General features: G+C 37.2%; 1 protein-coding gene across 1 annotated transcript in view; it reads right to left on the minus strand.

The window, feature by feature from the left end:
• The window catches only part of LOC121371531, a 117,073-nt gene that overhangs the window by 88,239 nt on the left and 9,657 nt on the right, over positions 1-19,177 (minus strand). Inside the window, exons 4-6 of the mRNA XM_041497492.1 lie at positions 16,529-16,591; positions 14,886-14,983; positions 4,843-5,050 (exon numbers count right to left, since the gene is read on the minus strand). Coding sequence (XP_041353426.1) covers positions 4,843-5,050; positions 14,886-14,983; positions 16,529-16,591 — 369 coding nt within the window. The remainder of the gene's footprint in view (positions 1-4,842; positions 5,051-14,885; positions 14,984-16,528; positions 16,592-19,177) is intronic.

Raw genomic sequence — 19,177 nt, forward strand, 5'->3', positions numbered from 1 at the left:
TTTTTTTCACCCAAAAATTATTTTATAACTTGGGGGGTCGACTTATAAGAGGGTAAAAAAATTTCACCAAAAAATATTACTGTTTTGGGGATTATTTTACAACTTTTATTGCTGAAGTATGCCATGTATTTATACTCAAATATGTTAATTTGACACATTTATTTTTTATAACCTATTTTTTTTGGCATTAGAACGGTTTTGGTTATGCGAAAAGGCGTACGATCTCTCACATGCCAAGACAACAGTCCACTTAGTTAAATTAACAGTCATAACTAATAGTAAAAATGTAAACAATACTAACTACCTGTTGCCTGAGTTTATTTTGAAATCTGGTCACTAGCATTAATGGTTGTTCAAACAATGTTTTGGCGGTGATTAACTTCATGAATATTACTAAGCTTTCCCTTAAAATAGACTGATCTCTGCAGTTCACTTACCTAGAGCAATAGGGACACACATCATTTGGTACAAAAACCAGTGTACTTTCCAGAGTTATCCTCCTTACATGTATTAATATGGCGGCAAAACGTGATACTTTCAGTTTTATCGTAGTGATCTGTTGTCAGTGTTTATAAATAAAGTTGTTGTCTGTGCACAAAACCATCTGTACAGTACTATACAGTAACAGTCAAACAGCTTTCACTCTCTACTAAGGGAATATTTCATTTTGATGCTATGTAATAATGATAGTTTGATTGGAATAGTCTGATCATATTGCGATGTACAAAACGTGAAAACCGAAGTTTGTAAAATAATTTTCTTTTGTTCAAATTTATTGTTCTCATGTGCTGAAAATAAGAAATATTTCAATATATATAAGTAGTTTTTCATGGGTCGACTTATAAACGGGTCAATAAAAAAATATGTTTTCAGGGCTTGAAATTAGGGACTCGACTTATAGCCGAGATCGACTTACAGGCGAAGATATACGGTATGTTTAAAAAACAAATTAAACACAAAATTTAAATTCAATTTTCAATTATTATTTTTTTATTACACATGTATTGTGATTAACATCCATTTCTTACACACCCATATATGAGATGACCCGTTGTAGATAAATATTGACTTTTCCTAGTTATTCTCACTCCAGCCAGTGCACCACAACTGGTACATCAAAGGTTGTGGCATGTGCTATCCTGTCTATGGGACGGTGCATATAAAAGATCCCTTGCTGCTAATCAAAAAGAGTAGCCCATGAAGAGGCGACAGCGGGTTTCCTCTCTCAATATCTGTGTGGTCCACCGTATGTCCGATGCCATATAACCATAAATAAAATGTGTTGAATGCATCGTTCCTTTCCTAGTTACTCCAGGATGATGACCTGGTCACAAGAGCCATATCATCCAATAAAATAAGCAGATCTGAAATTGCTTGTTCTGTGCCTTAAATACATTTCAGTTGGAAAAGACATTTAAATTTATTTAAAACTGCATTTTAAGGATTTGTCAGAAACAGAATACTACATTCATTTCCATTAGATACCATTTATCTTACAACTCGTTAGATACAGTTTTTAACAACTTGATGCAAGATAAATGGTATCCAAGGGCCACTCATGTAGTATTCTCCATGCATGCAACTGTAAAGCTTCATTGATTTAGCACTTATAGTTTATGAGAAATGGAGCCAAATATGAATCTTTAATGTTGAGCTGTGGCCCTCTCTATCAGACAAGTAATATCCTTGAGTAATTGTGAACCAGCCTATTAACAGAAAATGGTTTCTGCACACGTGCATTGTAAAGTATGATCGATTTGATGAAATAAAGTTTTACCTTGTTTAGTTTATTATCAAAATCAGCCAACAAATGTTAATTAATATACATGCCAGTTTCAGTCCCAAATAAAATGTATGATGTATGTGAAGTTCACAATTTTCTATTTCTACATCCTTCTTTTTACCATAAAGTAGATGTTACTAAATATAATCAAAACAATATAATATGAGGTATGAATAATTATATACTTTTTAGCATAAGTTAAGCAATGCCCTAAATGCATTAATCTCTGTATACACACACTTAGGGGTGGTATTTTTTTTTTTTTTTTTTTTTTTTTTTTTTTTTTTACATATGGAGGTTTCATTATTCAAATATTTTTCAGTATATGGGGTTTATATACTCGGCATGTGTGTTTTAACTTTACAATTCATCTATATCACAGAAGCTTGTTGTATTGTTTAAAACACATTTCTGTTTAAATTGTGCTTAATTTCTGCCTAGCTGTGTATAATTGACATCAAATATTGTCATCAGGCATATCTAGCACTTGACTTTCCTTCCTATTTCAGTCTTATCATCTGACTCAAATATGTCTATCATGTTCACAATTTTTGTAATTTCTTATTTTTCCTATGGGCCATTTCTCTTCAGATCACAAATCATCCACTTCACCTCCAGTATTTCTTGAGACATTTTTCAGTCATGTCCATGTGGTTGAGGTATACCCTGGACTGTGTGATATGACTAATACCAAATGAGACTATGGCAATTTACTCTCTTGCGATTTGCTCTGTTGGTACAGTGTATTTCGGGGAATATCTGAAGAATGCAACTAATCCAATGCATAGCGTAATAGCAGCATTCGTGGTTTGGCACTAAATTTTCTCATGTGAAAGGAGTTCGTCCAAGCCACACTTGATCTAAGGAATCCCTACAAAGGTCTCAAGAGACTGGAAGACATTACCTTTAAATAAAAATAAAAACCTCTGTCCCCAGCTTCTTGGGAAAAAGGTTATATTTGTGAGACGAAATACGTTTCAAATTCAAACCATGTCTGAGTGTATTGTAAAGTACACAAGAAGATGCAGAGACAAAGATTCAACTTCAATGTCTGTACACTGCCGCCAGTTCATCATCCCAGATACAATTTTTTTTATACATTCAACATGGCAACAAGAGACATCTTATAGATGTGCACAGCATCACTAAGGATGCAGAGAAGACACCAACCAGCAATCCCTGCTGTGCTTACCTCTACTGACTACATGTATGATACCAACAGCACTTTTATGCAGAATGAAAAACTGATGGTTTTGAAAATTCTCAAGTAACATCAAGACTTCCTTGTTATGTTTTTAGCTCATGGAAGATGAACAGAAATTGATGTTCATATATTTAAATAGTAGAGCATCCCGTGTACCTTCACTATGGGAGTGCAGGTGCAAATAACACTAAAAATTATGACTTGAGAAATATTTGGATAGTCCTATATCAACAGGTTGTTGTTATACTTGTAAGTAGCCATTTCTTCTAAGATTTGACTCAGTTTGTTCAGGATATTTGTATTGACTCAATCTGTCGAGTTCATTACTAGTAATATTAAGTGACTCAGTTTGTATAGTTTATTTTTGTGTCAAGTGGCGACAGTATAATTTAGCTATTTTAGCTTCCCCTTTGAAATAATAGGACTATAATGATTTACATGGTATTAAAAGTTAATATGATTTAATTACAATTAAGTTTTTAAAATGTAGACTTTACAAAATGAAAAATAGTAGACATAACAGTACTAGTTCCGGCTGTGAGTTCTTTTACCTTTTGTAAAAATAAAGCCTACCTTGCATGTATATCTTCTTGTAACTTCTAGAAATAAAGCCTACTGCACATATCTTTCTGTAACATCCAGAAATGAAGTCCACATCTGTCCGATGCTCAGCCACTGGTTTTGCCAGAGATTGAACATGGGATAGACGTGCCTGAACCATATTTGGATAGAAGGAAGGAAATGTTTTATTTAACTCAATACATTGTATTTACGGTTATATGGCATCAGACATATGGTTATGGACCACACAGTTATTGAGAGAGGAAACCTGCTGTCGCCACTTCATGGGCTACTCTTTTCGATTAGCAGCAAGGGGTCTTTTATATGCACCATCCCACAGACAGGATAGTACATACCACGGCCTTTGATATAACAGTCGTGGTGCACTGGCTGGAACATGAAATAGCCCAATGGGCCCACTGACGGAGATCGATCCCAGACCAACTGCGCATCAAGCAAGCATCTTACCACTGGGATACGTCCCGCCCCCATATTTGGATAGAGGCATATTACTAAAATTACATAACATATCTTCTTGTAACATCTAGAAATAAAGCCTAATGCACATATCTTCTTGTAACATCTAGAAATAAAGCCTACTGCACATATCTTCTTGTAACATCTAGAAATAAAGCCTACCATGCATATCTTCTTGTAACATCTAGAAATAAAGCCTACTGCACATATCTTCTTGTAACATCTAGAAATAAAGCCCAGGGCTCGAACTTACGAATTTGTCTCCCACAGCAATTTTAAAAAGAATTGCTATGGGTGAAACAGTCCACCGACGGCAATTTTAAATGTGCAAATGTTAAATATTGGCAGATAATGTACACCAGGTGTATACATTTCGCCTTTGTTGAAGAGCTTTATCGACAGCACAAAAGTGCCATCGGTGATACTCTCTACCTATGGCAATTTATATCTCAATGACGGCAATTGCCATCGGTGCCGCCATTAAATTCAAGCCCTGAAAGCCTAATGCACATATCTTCTTGTAAGTTCTAGAAATAAAGCCTAATGCACATATCTTCTTGTAACATCTAGAAATAAAGCCTACTGCACATATCTTCTTGTAACATCTAGAAATAAAGCCTACTATGCATATTTTCTTGTAACATCTAGAAATAAAGCCTATCATGCATATCTTCTTGTAACATCTAGAAATAAAGCCTACTATGCATATCTTCTTGTAACATCTAGAAATAAAACCTACTATGCATATCTTCTTGTAACATCTAAAAATAAGGTCTACTGCACCTAATGTTTTGTAACATCTAGAAATAAAGCTTACTGTGCATATTTTCTTGTAACACTGCTCCAGTCCTGAGAGATCCTGAGCGAAATGATCCATGGAGTCTTGAACACAGGGCTCTGGCTTACCGAGCGGGACTTCTCTCATGACGACGTGCGCGTCTGGGTAGAAACTCATCCATCCAGTGAGGTTCTCCGACCGAGTCACACCACTGTTAGCAATAGGGGTGTACTTTCTCGGATTGGTTCTGGAAAGTCAAAACATTTTTTAATATTTGTGAATACATATTGCATGTACAGTGAAACCTGTCTAAACTGGATCATGTCGGGGACCTAACATTTATCCGATTTAGATACCGTATATCTTCACCTATAAGTTGAATTTTTTACACCAAAATTTTCTGCAAATAGCCAGGGCTTCCGATTAAGATGGCGGTCAGCGAGGAGGTGGTTTTGTAAAGCTCTGATAACTTTTGTTTATTTACTATAATTTAGTGCTTTCTAACCTCTAAACATTTATATATTATCAACCCGAAGCTGTACGCAAGATAATTGTAAGTCTGTTGTGCGTTTTTGTAATTTTTAAATAGCTACCGGGGCTATTTTACAAATTGTTTACCACGTGTATGACCTTGGCCTTTATTGCCAGATATTAGCCGAGTTATACACGTGTTTATAAAATATAATTTTTGCTCCTGTTTCAACTATGTCTCACAAAGCGCTAGATAGCATCATGAATGAGATGGACAGGAGTTTAAATACCATAGCGGTCGAGTTGGCCACCGAAAGGGCCAACCAGTCGGTTTCGTCTTCCGATAATTTAGATATTTCAAGCCTCCCCGACGTGTCCCGCCTCGCTAGGGTAGACCGAATGACGTGGGACCCGTTGGGGGATACAAAGGCAGGTAAGAAGACGACACCGATGTCGTCGACCCCGTCTAAGCGTGCCAGGCGTAACACCCCACTCCCTGATGGTGGCCTCCCCTTCTCTGTCGAAAGATATGTGAGGGGGGTGCCTGCCCGGGGGGAGGGGATTTTGCAGTCGGAAGGAAACGAACTCACCCGTGAGTTGGATTTCGACAACGAGCTGGAAGTCAGCAGAATCACCGACGGGACAAATGAAGAATTTTTTGTAGCCAGTCCTGCCCGGTCGGAGGTCTGCTATGTGTCTGACAGCTCGGGGGTCAGGAGCGAGCGACCGGACACTAGTGTTTACAATATAAATAAAAATTTAACAACTGATTCAGTGTTTGTTGTAAACAAGGGCGAGGTAAGTGCCCCAACTTCGGACTCTCCAACTCTCTCGGCCGAGCTACCCTCCCCTAGGTCAACGATGCCACCCCCGGGACTCCAGATGGGAGAACAGAGGAAGAGGAAGACTCCAGTAGCTCGGTCGCGACAACCAGAAACAACAAAAAAGGAAGGTGAGAGTAGCTATTTTGATAGTTTAAACGGCAGCCAATATGCCGTTCCAACCAGTAACCACTTCGCCCCCCTCAGTGGTGCCTTTTCCCCAACTCCAGTAGACCGTTCAAAAATGAAAGCTAAAAACCAAATAAATGAAATAAAAGATATTCCAACAATTTCAGGTCTTAGGAGAGTTTTGTTTGGGGATTTTGACCCGACCCCCTATGGGTTGGAATTTTTGCAACATACTATCAGGGATCTACAAAAGAATTCTAAATCTCCAACGTTTAGGAAGTTTGTCTTTCTTTTCTCGGCTTTCTAATGGACAGATTTTTATTCGAACAAGCTGTGATGCCCCTTTTGCGGCCCTGGGGTCTGTCCTCAACATTAGGCCCCACCCTGATGGCGGCGAAGTGGTTCCGGTTGTTTTCAAGGAGTGCAGTGCCGAGCCCACTGACGGTGATAACAATAAAACTTCTAATAGGCTGTCTAGTGACAGCTATATTAAAACTTTCGGGCCCGGCCCTAGCCAGAGCTTGGCCTTGGCTGGGTCCATCCATAAAATATTGAACAAAACCCTCAGCCCCCGTCTCAAGGCCACTGTCATTGTTGACAGTCGAAAAGGTGTTGAGATGGGAGTTGAGATAGCTAAAACGCCGATTGCCCAGGGCTACGATTGCGTCCGCGCTCTTAGCGGTGGAGACAGTTTCGATTCCTTTTCGGAGCGAGCTGTCAAAACTGCACGTAGACACCAGGCTGCCAAACCAGTGAATACCGGCGAGCGACAAATCCCGAAGCGGCATTCGGTGAGTTCCGGCGGAGCTGCGGGGGGCAATACCTCGGTTGTTGTTACTCCGGGCTTGGCAGTGACTCCCGCTACGTTGGTAGGATACGCGCTTTGGGAGGGTCGTCTTGCGGAAATCCAGACCCGGGTCCCCCCTGGCGATGAGTTTACTCAGGTAAGCTACAATAAAAGGAAGCTTCGGTATGCAAACTCTCCTGACTCTAATCTTGCTGTAACCCCCACCGCTGGGGATTACATAAAAACAAAATCCGTTTCTCCACCCCCCGTGGCCAAACGAGTTAGGGCTAAGAGGAGGGTGGAATTAGCGTCTACTAAAGCTAATACAAGTCTGCCGACTAAATTAAACACCACTGTTATGGAGGTGGATGCTTTTCCCCTGCTGGAACCTGTGGCCCCGGGCCCCCGGGGGGTGCCAGGTGAAGTTTCCCAATTTTACCAGAAAATTAAGCCTACTAGAGGGGGAGGGTGTGTGAGCCAAGTGCGCCCACCAACTGCCACTCAAGATAACCCAGTCCTCTATCATACTGTTCGCAGAGGAGGGTCGACTCAACAGGGAAGAGCCAACCTCCCTCCTACCTCGTCTATTAGGAGGATTGTTAAAACCGACTTGAGGGGAATTCTAGGGGGAACTCTTCTCCAGTCGGTTAGAATAGCCAACCCAGATCTATCCATTACAAACTTGATTGTGTGGAATAATGGCTACTTGGATGTCCTGCTCGCCCGCCCCCCGGGGGTTGGGACCATAAGGGTGAAAGGGGTGGTACACACCCTCCATCCATACCAGGGTAAACCAATAAAATGCGCCAAGTGCCAAAAGTGGGGACATACCCAAAGGAAATGCAGAGCAACGAGGGAGCACCCCATTTGCTTCAGGTGTGGGAGGGCTCACCCCAGGAGGACCCCCGACAGTCTGTGCACTAACTCTGTTTCTTGTGCGAATGGACCCCATTGCACTCATGACAAGGAGTGCCCTGATTTTAAAAGAGCGCTCCGCCTGATGGCGACTAGGGGTCCTCCCTCCGAGCGGCCCGCGGGTCGACAAGCGATACCACCGCACCCCACCGCTTTGGCAACTGGTGCAAAAACAACTAGTAAGACTGAGTCTTCCAATGTAAACATTGGAACTCAGTCTGCTAATCGCAATTCTTATGCCGGCGCAGCCTCAGGGGCAAATAAGTTGAGTTCTGATAATCCGATTACGGCTCTCGATTTGATTAGGGTTATTTCAGGTATCTTTTTGACACGAGAGATTCCAAAAGCCCTGAATACCAAATTCTTTTTAGATGATATTATTGAGGCCTCTAGAGATGCGTGCAGGGTTCTGAATGATCACCTGGCCATTAAAGTTAATTCAGATACAATTGAAACACGTAGTATTTCATGGTATAAAGCCAGGGATCTAATTGTTACTGAGAGCAGGACAAATGCTGATGTGGATTAAATCTAAATAGTTTCTCTAACTAGTACTGCCCCGCTTCTCATCATGTCTTTACATCATATAGTTAACAATAATAATAACAATAACAATAGTAATCGGAAGGTTGATCATCGGGGCCTAGTAATTCTGCAATGGAACGCCAAGGGCCTGCGGACCAACGGACCAGAACTTAAAACATTTTGGAATTAAATAAAGATATAGATGTTATTGCCATTCAGGAGTCCTGGATTACAAATATTACAGATAAAATTAAAAGAACTAAATTATTTACAGAATATAAAATTACAGGTTTTACTGGACTGTTTTTTACGAATGACAATACAATTAGGGGTGGGGTAGCTACCTTTGTCCCACTCGCAAATTGAGATCATTAATGCCCATCCAAGTATCGAGGCAGTAGGAGTCTCTATTCATACTAAAACAGGGGATATAAATATATTTAATTATTATATTCATCCATTGGCTTCCGGGAAAAAGTTAACTATAAATAATCTTTTGGCACCCATTGGTAACTGTACAAAAAATTTAATTATTTTAGGGGATTTTAATTGTAAAAATAAATTATGGGGTTCAAAAGTTACCAATTTGCAAGGCCGTACTATAGACACTATCATTGAAAAACTTGAGTTGGCCTGCTTAAATGATGGAAGCCCTACTTTTCTTTCAGACACCTACCATACTTGGTCCTGTTTGGACATTACATTGGTCTCTAGTAACATGGCGGTGGGTTGTGAGTGGGAGGTTCTTGATGACCTGGGCAGCGATCATCTACCCATTAAAATTACTTATAATATTTCAAATATATGGATTGATAAAGTTAAGTATAAAAATAAATGGAATTTTAATAGAGCAAACTGGTCTAAATTTGGACACCTTTGTGCCAAATTGGATCATGAGCGCATAAAAGATAAAAATATTGATAAGTTTAATGAAAAGTTAGTGTCTTCAATTATCAATATTGCTAAAGAATCTATACCCATTTATTCTATGAAAAATAATTTTAACCCAGTCCCATGGTGGACTGAGGAATTAACTAAATTAAAAAAAGTAAGAAATAAAGCTCGAAAGCTTTTACAAAAATCTAATACTGAGGACAATATTAAACATTTTAAGAATGCTAAGTATAAATTAAAACTCAGTATTATTAAAACTAAACAGGCCTCATGGACTCAGTTCTGTGGTTCTCTAAACAAGAACTCAAAGGTTAGCGAGGTATGGTCAAAGATCAAAAGGGTGCAGGGGAAAGCTACTAATAATAAAGTTTTACTTAAAAATAATAAGTCCTGCAGATCTAGTCAGGACAAGGCAAATTTATTAGGAGCTACTTTTAAAAATAATTCAGCAACTGCTAATTATACTAGTGAATTTCAAACTAGAAAAATTAAAATTGAAAAAAACAGCCCTACCCCCCAAGAACCCTGCTCAGAGAAGGATGACCTACCGTATAATGCACCTTTCACATTACAGGAATTGATTAGTTCTTATGGTGGTCGAAAGGCCACAGCTCCTGACCCAGATAATTTCAGTTATATATTTTTCAAAAATATGCTCACCAGAACACTTAAAACTCTTCCTGGAATTATTTAATTTAATATGGAGGGAGGGATGCCTTCCTTTGGAGTGGAAACACGCAGAAGTGTTTGCACTTCCAAAAATGGGTAAGGACCTCTCCCTCCCTACTAATTACAGGCCCATATCATTAACATCAAGCGTCTGCAAGACCATGGAGTGCATGGTAAATAATCACCTTATCCACTTTTTGGAGGTAAATAAATCGTTGTCTATTTTCCAAAGTGGTTTTAGAAAGCATCACTCCACCATAGATCACCTTGTTCGTCTTCAAACCGAGGCAAAAGATGCCTTACGGAATGGACACAAGGTGGGAGGAGTGTTTGTGGATATAGAAAAGGCGTACGACATGGTCTGGCGACGTGGTTTGTTAATAAAAGCTTATCGAATGGGGATTAAAGGAGCGATGTTCACTTTTATTTTAAAATTCTTGGAAGATAGAACATTCGCTGTTAATGTTAATAGTTGTTTTTCCCCCATTCTAACTTTGGAAAATGGTATCCCACAAGGCTCAGTGATAGCGCCCACCTTATTTGCAATATTTATCAATGATTTGTCAGAGGCACTCATCACTAGAAATAAAAGTAATAATACTAAACTTAGTATCGGTCTGTTTGCAGACGATACGGCCTTCTGGAGAGTAGGAAAAAACTATGACCACCTTTTAGAGGATCTCCAGTTGGATGTTAACAATCTAGCACTATGGTCTAGAGCTTGGGGTGTTACCATTTCTAAATCTAAAACTAAAAGTATAATTTTTTATAAAAAAAGACAATTTAAATCCGTTTGTGATCTAAAACTTATAATAAATGAGGTTACTATTAACCAGGTGCAATCGGTCAAATTTCTTGGAGTAATCTTTGACCATAATCTTAGTTTTGGAGAACACATAACGGAGGTGACTGGTAACTGCACTATATATATAAATTTACTTAGGGCATTATCAGGCACACCCTGGGGTGCTGATAGAAAAACGCTGCTCATGATCTTTGAGGCATTTATAGTGTCCAGATTGCAGTATGGAGCCCAGGCCTTTGGATGTGCTTCCCAGACTCAGCTGAGAAAACTGGATAGTGTGTATGGTAGGGCTCTCAAGGTAATAGTTGGGGGAACTATCTGCACACCGTATGATAGTGTCTTGGTAGAGCTGGGGGTAATGCCATTGGCCCTTAGGAGGATCAGGCAGGGGTTGAAATATATTAATAAAATCCGTAGCCTTGTGCCTGATTCTCCAGTTAACAACCTTAAACCTGTTAAAGTAAATATAAACAGAGATAGGGACATATCTATTGTTTCATATTTAAATATGTTTGCAAATGACTTTGGGATTGTTGGCCTTCCGCTAAGCAGAATAGAGACATCGGTGGATCTGCCATGGGTGACCAATGTCCCAAAAGTGCATTACCATATCAGGGAAGAAATTATTGAAACTAATAATCCTAATTTTAAAAATATTATATTTCAAGCAGTGGTTGGAGAAATCTACCCGGATGTGACTCAGGTCTATACAGACGGGTCGAAAGACCCAACCACTGGTAAAACAGGAATGGCCTTTGTTATTAATAATTTTAAATATTTAAGGAAACCGATAGCCATTAGGGCTAGACTATCGGATAACATTTCAGTTTATACATCAGAATTAATGGCCATACTGTATTCCCTGAAATGGATTGAAAGATATCATGTTAATAATAGCCCCAATAGATATGTCATCTTCTCTGACAGTCTTAGTGCCCTGCAAGCAATCAATGGAGCCCATAGTATCAGATCGGAAATTATAAATAAAATTTATAAAATATATTTTAATATTGCTGCTCTGGGTATCCAAGTCGTTATGGAATGGGTTCCGGCTCATATTGGAATATCTGGTAATGAAGCAGCCGATGCCAACGCTAAAAAGAGTTTGCTGGAACCGGCAGTCGGCGTTCCAGTAGAACATAATGTTAACGAAATAAATTCCATAGCTGAGCCACACCTGGTGGCTCTGTGGCAAACCGAATGGAACCACAGAGCCAGGGTGTGGCATGCCTACATTAAACCAAAAGCGACCACTCCTGGGCCAGTTTCTTTTAATGTTAAGGTAACTAGAATTATTACAAGACTTAGAATGGGTGTCTCTTCGGCTTTAAATGATGTTAGATTTAAAATTAAAAAAGTTAAGTCACCCAACTGTTTAGTATGTCATACAATCGAAGATGTTAATAATTTTTTGATAAAATGTACTAAACATGACAAAATTAGACTGAAACTGGTTAATTATTTTATTAAAATTAAATTAGAGTTTAATGCTTATAATTTATTAAATCCACCTAAAGAATATAAAAATACAATAGACAGGTTGTTGGTCGCTTTTGTATATCAATCTAAAATAAATATATAATATTATAGGGTTCTCCTGGGGGCGGTTCCTGCCATAGCCTAGGCATTGTTAGATTGGTGCAAATGTGGCAGGCCCGTTCCTTTTATGGGACCCACAATAAATAATCACTGTTGGTGGGCTGGGTAATAGCACTCATTATTGTTTGCTCCTCACCCCTTCTGGGTTTGGAAGGATGTTACCTGCGCCCCTACTGTCCGGTCTTTCGCCCCTTCCGTCTGCAATGTCGCGCCTGGCTTGCTGGATTTTTAATTTTAATGTAATGTACCGGTTTTAAAATTAGTTTAATTATATTGTATATAAATAGTATATTTTATTTTAATTTTTAAAATAATTTATATTGTGGTGTGGGTGTTTGAATGAATTTTTTTGTTTTTTTTTACTTCGGGTTGATGATGGGGTTGCTATCTGGCAGTAACAGCCCCCTCCTCGTGGACCAAATATATTGTATGAACTGCTTTTAATTTTTATTGGGTGTTTATGTTTTAAAATTGATAGGTTTACAAGCGTGCTCTTTTAATTTGTTTTAATTTATTTTATACATGTTTTTAACTTTATTGAGATAGAGGGAAATGGGACCCTGTGGCGGCTGCTTAACCTCCTTTAATCAACCTCCTACTAAATAATAATAGGGCTAAAATAAAGAGTTTCTGTACTATTTGTATTTTTGAAATGCTCGTTCTAAATTTGCGACAAAGTTTTAAATTAAATGGATTATATATTTTATATTAATTATTATTTTTGGAATTGTGCAAATAAAAACTAATTATATAATATCCGTATTCCCCATTGGTTTAATTTCAAAATTGTCCTAAGTAATTTCTGTCCCGGATTGGGCCCCTGGCCTCCAGAGACCGAACCCGGGGTGGACATGCTCGAAGCCTTAGTGGTATAGGAGCATGGGAAAGTCTTCACACACACACACGCAAATAGCCAGGGGGTCAACTTATAAGAGAGTCAACCAAAACATTTTTAAAATCCCCCACCCTGGCATGTCGTAAATGATATTTTGCAAGTCTGTCATGGGTTTGTTTTTAAATCACAATCTCATCTCAAAGTAGCCTCCAACTCACAATAGTACTACTTGTACTTACCTTTAATATTTATTCACTGTAATAAAACATTATTTGATTCTTGTGATCCATTTTGTTGTTTTTGAAGCTAAAATCTTGTACCACAACCTTATAATAAGAATGATATGCCTGTCATCATCTAGTAATGTCAAGAATAACTTGCCACAGAAACTGGGTCATCTTATAAACGGGTCAAAGCAAAAATTGCTGATTTGATTAGCAGAGAAAGTGGAGTCAACTTATAGGCGAAGATATATGGTAGGATCCGGTGTTTAGAGAGTCACGTTTTAGAATTGAGGACATTTGGGATCATGAAACATGTCTGGTTTTGACAGGATTCACTGTATTACCTGCAATATATGGTAATATAACTGGCTTGCCAGGATAATAATTTTATGTGGTGGACATTCTGACACTGCAACACATTAATGTTAAGATGCAGTGAACTATCTTAATTAATGTAGCTATTGCATATTAATGTCACTAGTATCAGAACAAAAGTCATGTAGGCTAGGTGATCTAGTAATGTGGTTATGGTTTGTCATTCTCGTAGTAAAAAATTTAATATTTTATATAAAAAGCCAAATTTCATTATCAAATATCAAAATATTAATGCATTGACACTAGGTAGCATAAAATATCTTAAGGCCTTTTTAGGATTAACTTGCACATTACTTGCAACTTATAGGTTAAACTGTTAGTTTGGTCAAAGTCCCCAAGTGAGAAGTTTGGACCTAATCTAATTTTAAAAACAAAATCACACAGCAGACATCAAGACACCGCCTTTGTTTATGATCATAGCTTATTTACATATAGCACTTGTCAGTCCCTTGTTTTACTTTGGAGCAAGACTGTACATTAATGCATGTCACACCATTTGTAGTAGGGTCTCCACGAGTACTCGAGTACTTGGGCACGGGTCGAGTCTAGCAAGACTCGAGTCCGTTCACAGGACTCGAGTACCCATGCATGGTGGAATATAATGATAAACTATTACTATATTACAATGGACAATGAAGGACAATAATTTTAGCAGTAAATAATAAATGATATAAGTTACACAATAGTTATGTGATCATGTGCTAGTTTCTCTTTTTAAACTAGCTGTTCGTCCGTCACAACATATCAACTGATTTCTAAATGCAATACAATGGCATGATTTGGCATCCATGTTTAGCACTGGAATTAAGATGCATAATGCTATTTCACTTTATTCCTTAGTCTCATCATCATCATCTAGTTTAAGTGTCAGGTACTCAGGTCCGGGTCGAGTTTCACCCTCGAGTAGTCAAGTCCAAAACTTTGGACTCGTGGAGGTCCTAATTTGTAGTTAACTGGTCAGGCATTGTTTGGTTCTTAGCCAGATTAATTTCTAGTAAAAAGTATTAATTATTTCTACGAACTAAATACTCACTTGATTAAGTCATCAACATTGGAAGTGTCAAGACGTTTGGCTGGTCCCCACTTCCTTCTTCCTGCTGTGTCAGGGCGGGCACTAGTTACAGGTCTCTTCTGAAAAACAAATCATTTTAATGCTATAGTTAGAGGTCTTTTCTAAACAAATAGACAAACGATTTTAACAACTGCTGAAAATTAAACTTGGAAAAAAAAGCATTTACAAAATTAAAATGTTTCAACTTAAAGAAGAAGACACAATAAAAGTCCCTTAATTCAAAGATGGGTCTAATTAATGGTAAATCATAGTTAAAATATAAATATTTAACAGATCTATTAAAAACATAACTAGGCTCAAGGGAGATAATAACATTAAGAACTATGAGCCATACAGTTTAAAATTATTTTACTGTATACCATACCTTGTGTGACCAATAACGAGTAAAAGGTGTTATTCCCACTTTTGCTTTCACATAAGTGCTGCAAAACGTTTACAAACTACCTACACTTTATACAAGATGTCATTTTAATGTTTTCAGTACATACACTATAGAGAAAAATGGAGGAAATTATACAAATGACATTGTTTTTTGTTTTAGCTTAAAATGCAGGGTGTTTTAATATTAAAAAAAAAAAATTATAATAACCTTTATTTGAAATGAAAACATGTGTAATGTCATCTGATGTTTGACTACAAAGTGGGCAAAAACAATTTTGGTCTAGTTTGATCTTTACTTTACTGTAAAGTTAACCTTTAACTAGCTGAAGACTTCATTCTGGTTTTTGTTACGCACAATATGTGTTTTTATATTCATATTCCACAATTCAATGATTAATAATTTCATAGACTTTATTACATTCTATAAGCATAATCAAATAATTATTTTCATGCTTTTTGGGGGGGAAGGGGTTAGAGAGAAAGACAGAGAGAGAGAGAGAGAGAGAAAGACAGAGAGACAGACAAAGAGAGAGAGAGAGAGAGAGAGAGAGAGAGAGAGAGAGAGAGAGAGAGAGAGAGAGAGAGAGTGTGTGTGTGTGTGTGTGTGTGTGTGTGTGTGTGTGTGTGTGTGTGTGTGTGTAAATATTGCATGGCTATAGTTAGGTAAAGCATTCAGACACACAGTTACTATTTTAAGAATCATAAAGAGATATTGTATATGCACTGTATTACAGATCATAGCCTTTGACTCACAAGTGACAGACTACTGGTTGTATATGGAAAAACACTGATCTGTTTAGGGGTGGGATCTACAACCACATTATCATGAAAATGGTGGTTAATGTTGTGGACTGCTCCATCAGGCATAGTAGAAGCTTCACAAAGCAACAGTATTTCCCCATATTGGGATATGGGTAGTCTCTGGTTTTATAATGTCCTTAAATACTATCAGACATTCAGACAATTTTTTATTTCAGAAATGCGACATTTCTGAACACTAATTTTAAAAATACACACAAAATTTATTGATGGAAGCAATATTTTTGTTTTATATTTTGCTCTGACTGAACCCAGATAGAAATGGAATTGTTGATTTTGCTGTTTCTCAGTCCAAGTAATGGCTGCTCATTTACACTGACCAACCAAGATGCTTGAATAACAAGAACAATATGTAGACTATAAGAATGAAAGCAGTACATTCATGTGGTTAAGGAGACACTTACTCTCACTGTTTGTCCTGAAAAACCTTTACTTTCTTCTTTTATTCTGAGTAATTCTACCATTTTCTGAAACAAAACAAGCACTTTAAATTCATTCTATAAATATTAATATAGACATCACGTTCACCAGCACTCCTTACTTGCCAGTTCAATTCTAGTGCCATTTTCATTAACTTGCCATTTCCTCTTACTTGCCACTTTGATTAATGTGCCATTTTGACCAACTTGCCATTCCTACTAAATGGCTATTCCTATTAACTTGTCATTTACACTTCCATATGCTATGTTCTTCACTATTTTAGTAATATTTAGCATATTTGTTAGACACTACAACTACTGTAAGTAACTACCTGTCACACCCAATCATCTGGTTCTCATTTTCCACCATCATCTTGCTGTCAAAGTCATATCATCTGTGTATTAGCTATTGTTAATATATTGAAACATGATGGAAATGCCATTAAATACATGTACCTCTTGTCCCTTTTTGTAAAAACAAAATATCATAAGTGGATGATGATAATCCAAATATCAGATTATATCTAAGTTAAAGTTTCTTTGTTTAACAACATCACTAGAGCACAATGATTTATTAATCATCAGCTATTAGATGTCAACATTTAGTAATTCAGACAAATAGTAGTTGCAAGAGATCTTTTATGTGAACTTTCAATATTTATATATATAAATACACACACATTTTTGAAGAAAAAAAAAAGTTTTGGAATTCAGTTTAAATTCTTTTATAAAATAAGGTTCATATTAAAAGACATTGTTTTTAGAGGCAGGTCCAAAAATATTTAAGGAGACCAATAAAAAAGGGCACATGGACCACTTCATGAAAAGAGCACCTCAATAAAAGTTTGGCATTTAATAAAATATATAAAATATCAGCAAGCATCACTGATAATTATAATACAGAAACGTATAATATTTGTTTTATAACATTAAGCCTATATACCAGTATTAAAGTCCACAGTTTTGTCTGTGAAAATGGTCACTTAAGTTTGGTTAATCTACAAACCTGTAACACATTTGGATAAAGTTACAATAGAGTGAAACAAAGAGTTTATGACATTGAAATAGGGAAGTGTAATAACATCAGGATGACCAGAATCACTTTGGATGTACATAGATATTAATAATCTAAATAGAGATTATTATATGAGCTTGTTTTTACGAAACAAGTGTCAGGATTTTTGTATTGCCAGAGCGAGAGCAAGGGTAATACATAAATCCTCACACGAGTTTTGTAAAATCAGTATGACACACACATGAGGGTAATAATTTCTTTATTATCCATATTATTATTGTAATTTTTTAATGAATAAAAAGGTCCAAGGGCTGTCTCAAAATGTTTCAACCACAACTAGAAGGAGATGACGAAATGACGTCATATTTCACACGCACAGTTTGAGCTAGAATTGGGGAAGCGATGCCACTTCCCAAAATTACGTCATTACACTTGTTATTACACATGTGCTTCGTATGATTATTATTAACCTGGTTATGTTGAACCATGTGGATAATAAAAGATAATATGTAAGTAATGTCTGATTTCAATATCAAAAATGGCTAAAATAGTGTGTAGTGTTTTAAAATTAGGGTCTGTGACTTCAACTGAATATTTATTATAAATTGTGAAAAATAAAAAGAAAAAAGAAAGGACACTTGAATATTTCTAGGTGGATACAGGTCTCCTGCCCCTAGATCTGCCTGTTGATTTTACACCAACAAGTGAATGACAAATATCTCTCCCATACCCTTGGGTGGAATAGCCATGTCCCACATGGACACATATGAAGAATTCTTTTAATATATTATACCAAGACAGCTTATTGCTATGGCACACTGAAGTTTAGATTTCTTATCTAATCTATACCTTTCAGTCTAAGATGAAATATACTTCAGTTAAATTACATTGAAGAAAGCGCAACCAAAACATGATCACAAACACAAATACACCTACAGGATTTGATGTTCTATCTTAGTTTTGGGTTATGAATACAGGTGTTTTAAGACCACCATGTAAACAGTGTTACGCACTAGCATGTGACCCGACAACCAATGGAAGTATTAATATTTTACAAGACAATTTATCAGTTCAACACTCAACTAAAATACAGTGAAACCTGTCTAAACCGGATCATGCCGGTGAGCTAATATTTATCCTATTTAGACAGGATCCGGTGTTTAGAGGATTGCGTTGTAGAATATAGAACATTTCCAGCCATGAAACTTTAGCCAGTTTTGACAGAATTCTGGTTTGATCAGGGTCCGGTTTAGACAGGTTGCACTGCACTAGCAGTCTGGCCTTTAGCTAGCTGTACATCTTGACTTGCAGATTGACAAAATTACATATATCAGTAAAGGTTTCAAAACAACTTTTTATGGAGTTTTCCCCCAGAAAGATATCATGACAAGTGCTAATTCTACAGGACTAAACATGTCTTACAAGTAACATACACAATATTAATTAAATAGCTTAATTTGGTTTATTGTGAAGTTTTTCATAGGTGTCACTAATTTAAGCACAATGAGGACTTTTGTCTTTTGTGAGTGCAGGACGGTTGTTTTAGTTCAGTACTGTCATTAACAGCTGCTGTAGAGTTGTCAATGTTGAGAGATACATTTCAAGTTATTTTAATCTAA

This window comes from Gigantopelta aegis, chromosome 4 (genome assembly GCF_016097555.1).
Source record: "Gigantopelta aegis isolate Gae_Host chromosome 4, Gae_host_genome, whole genome shotgun sequence".
NCBI classification, from domain to species: Eukaryota; Metazoa; Mollusca; class Gastropoda; order Neomphalida; family Peltospiridae; genus Gigantopelta; species Gigantopelta aegis.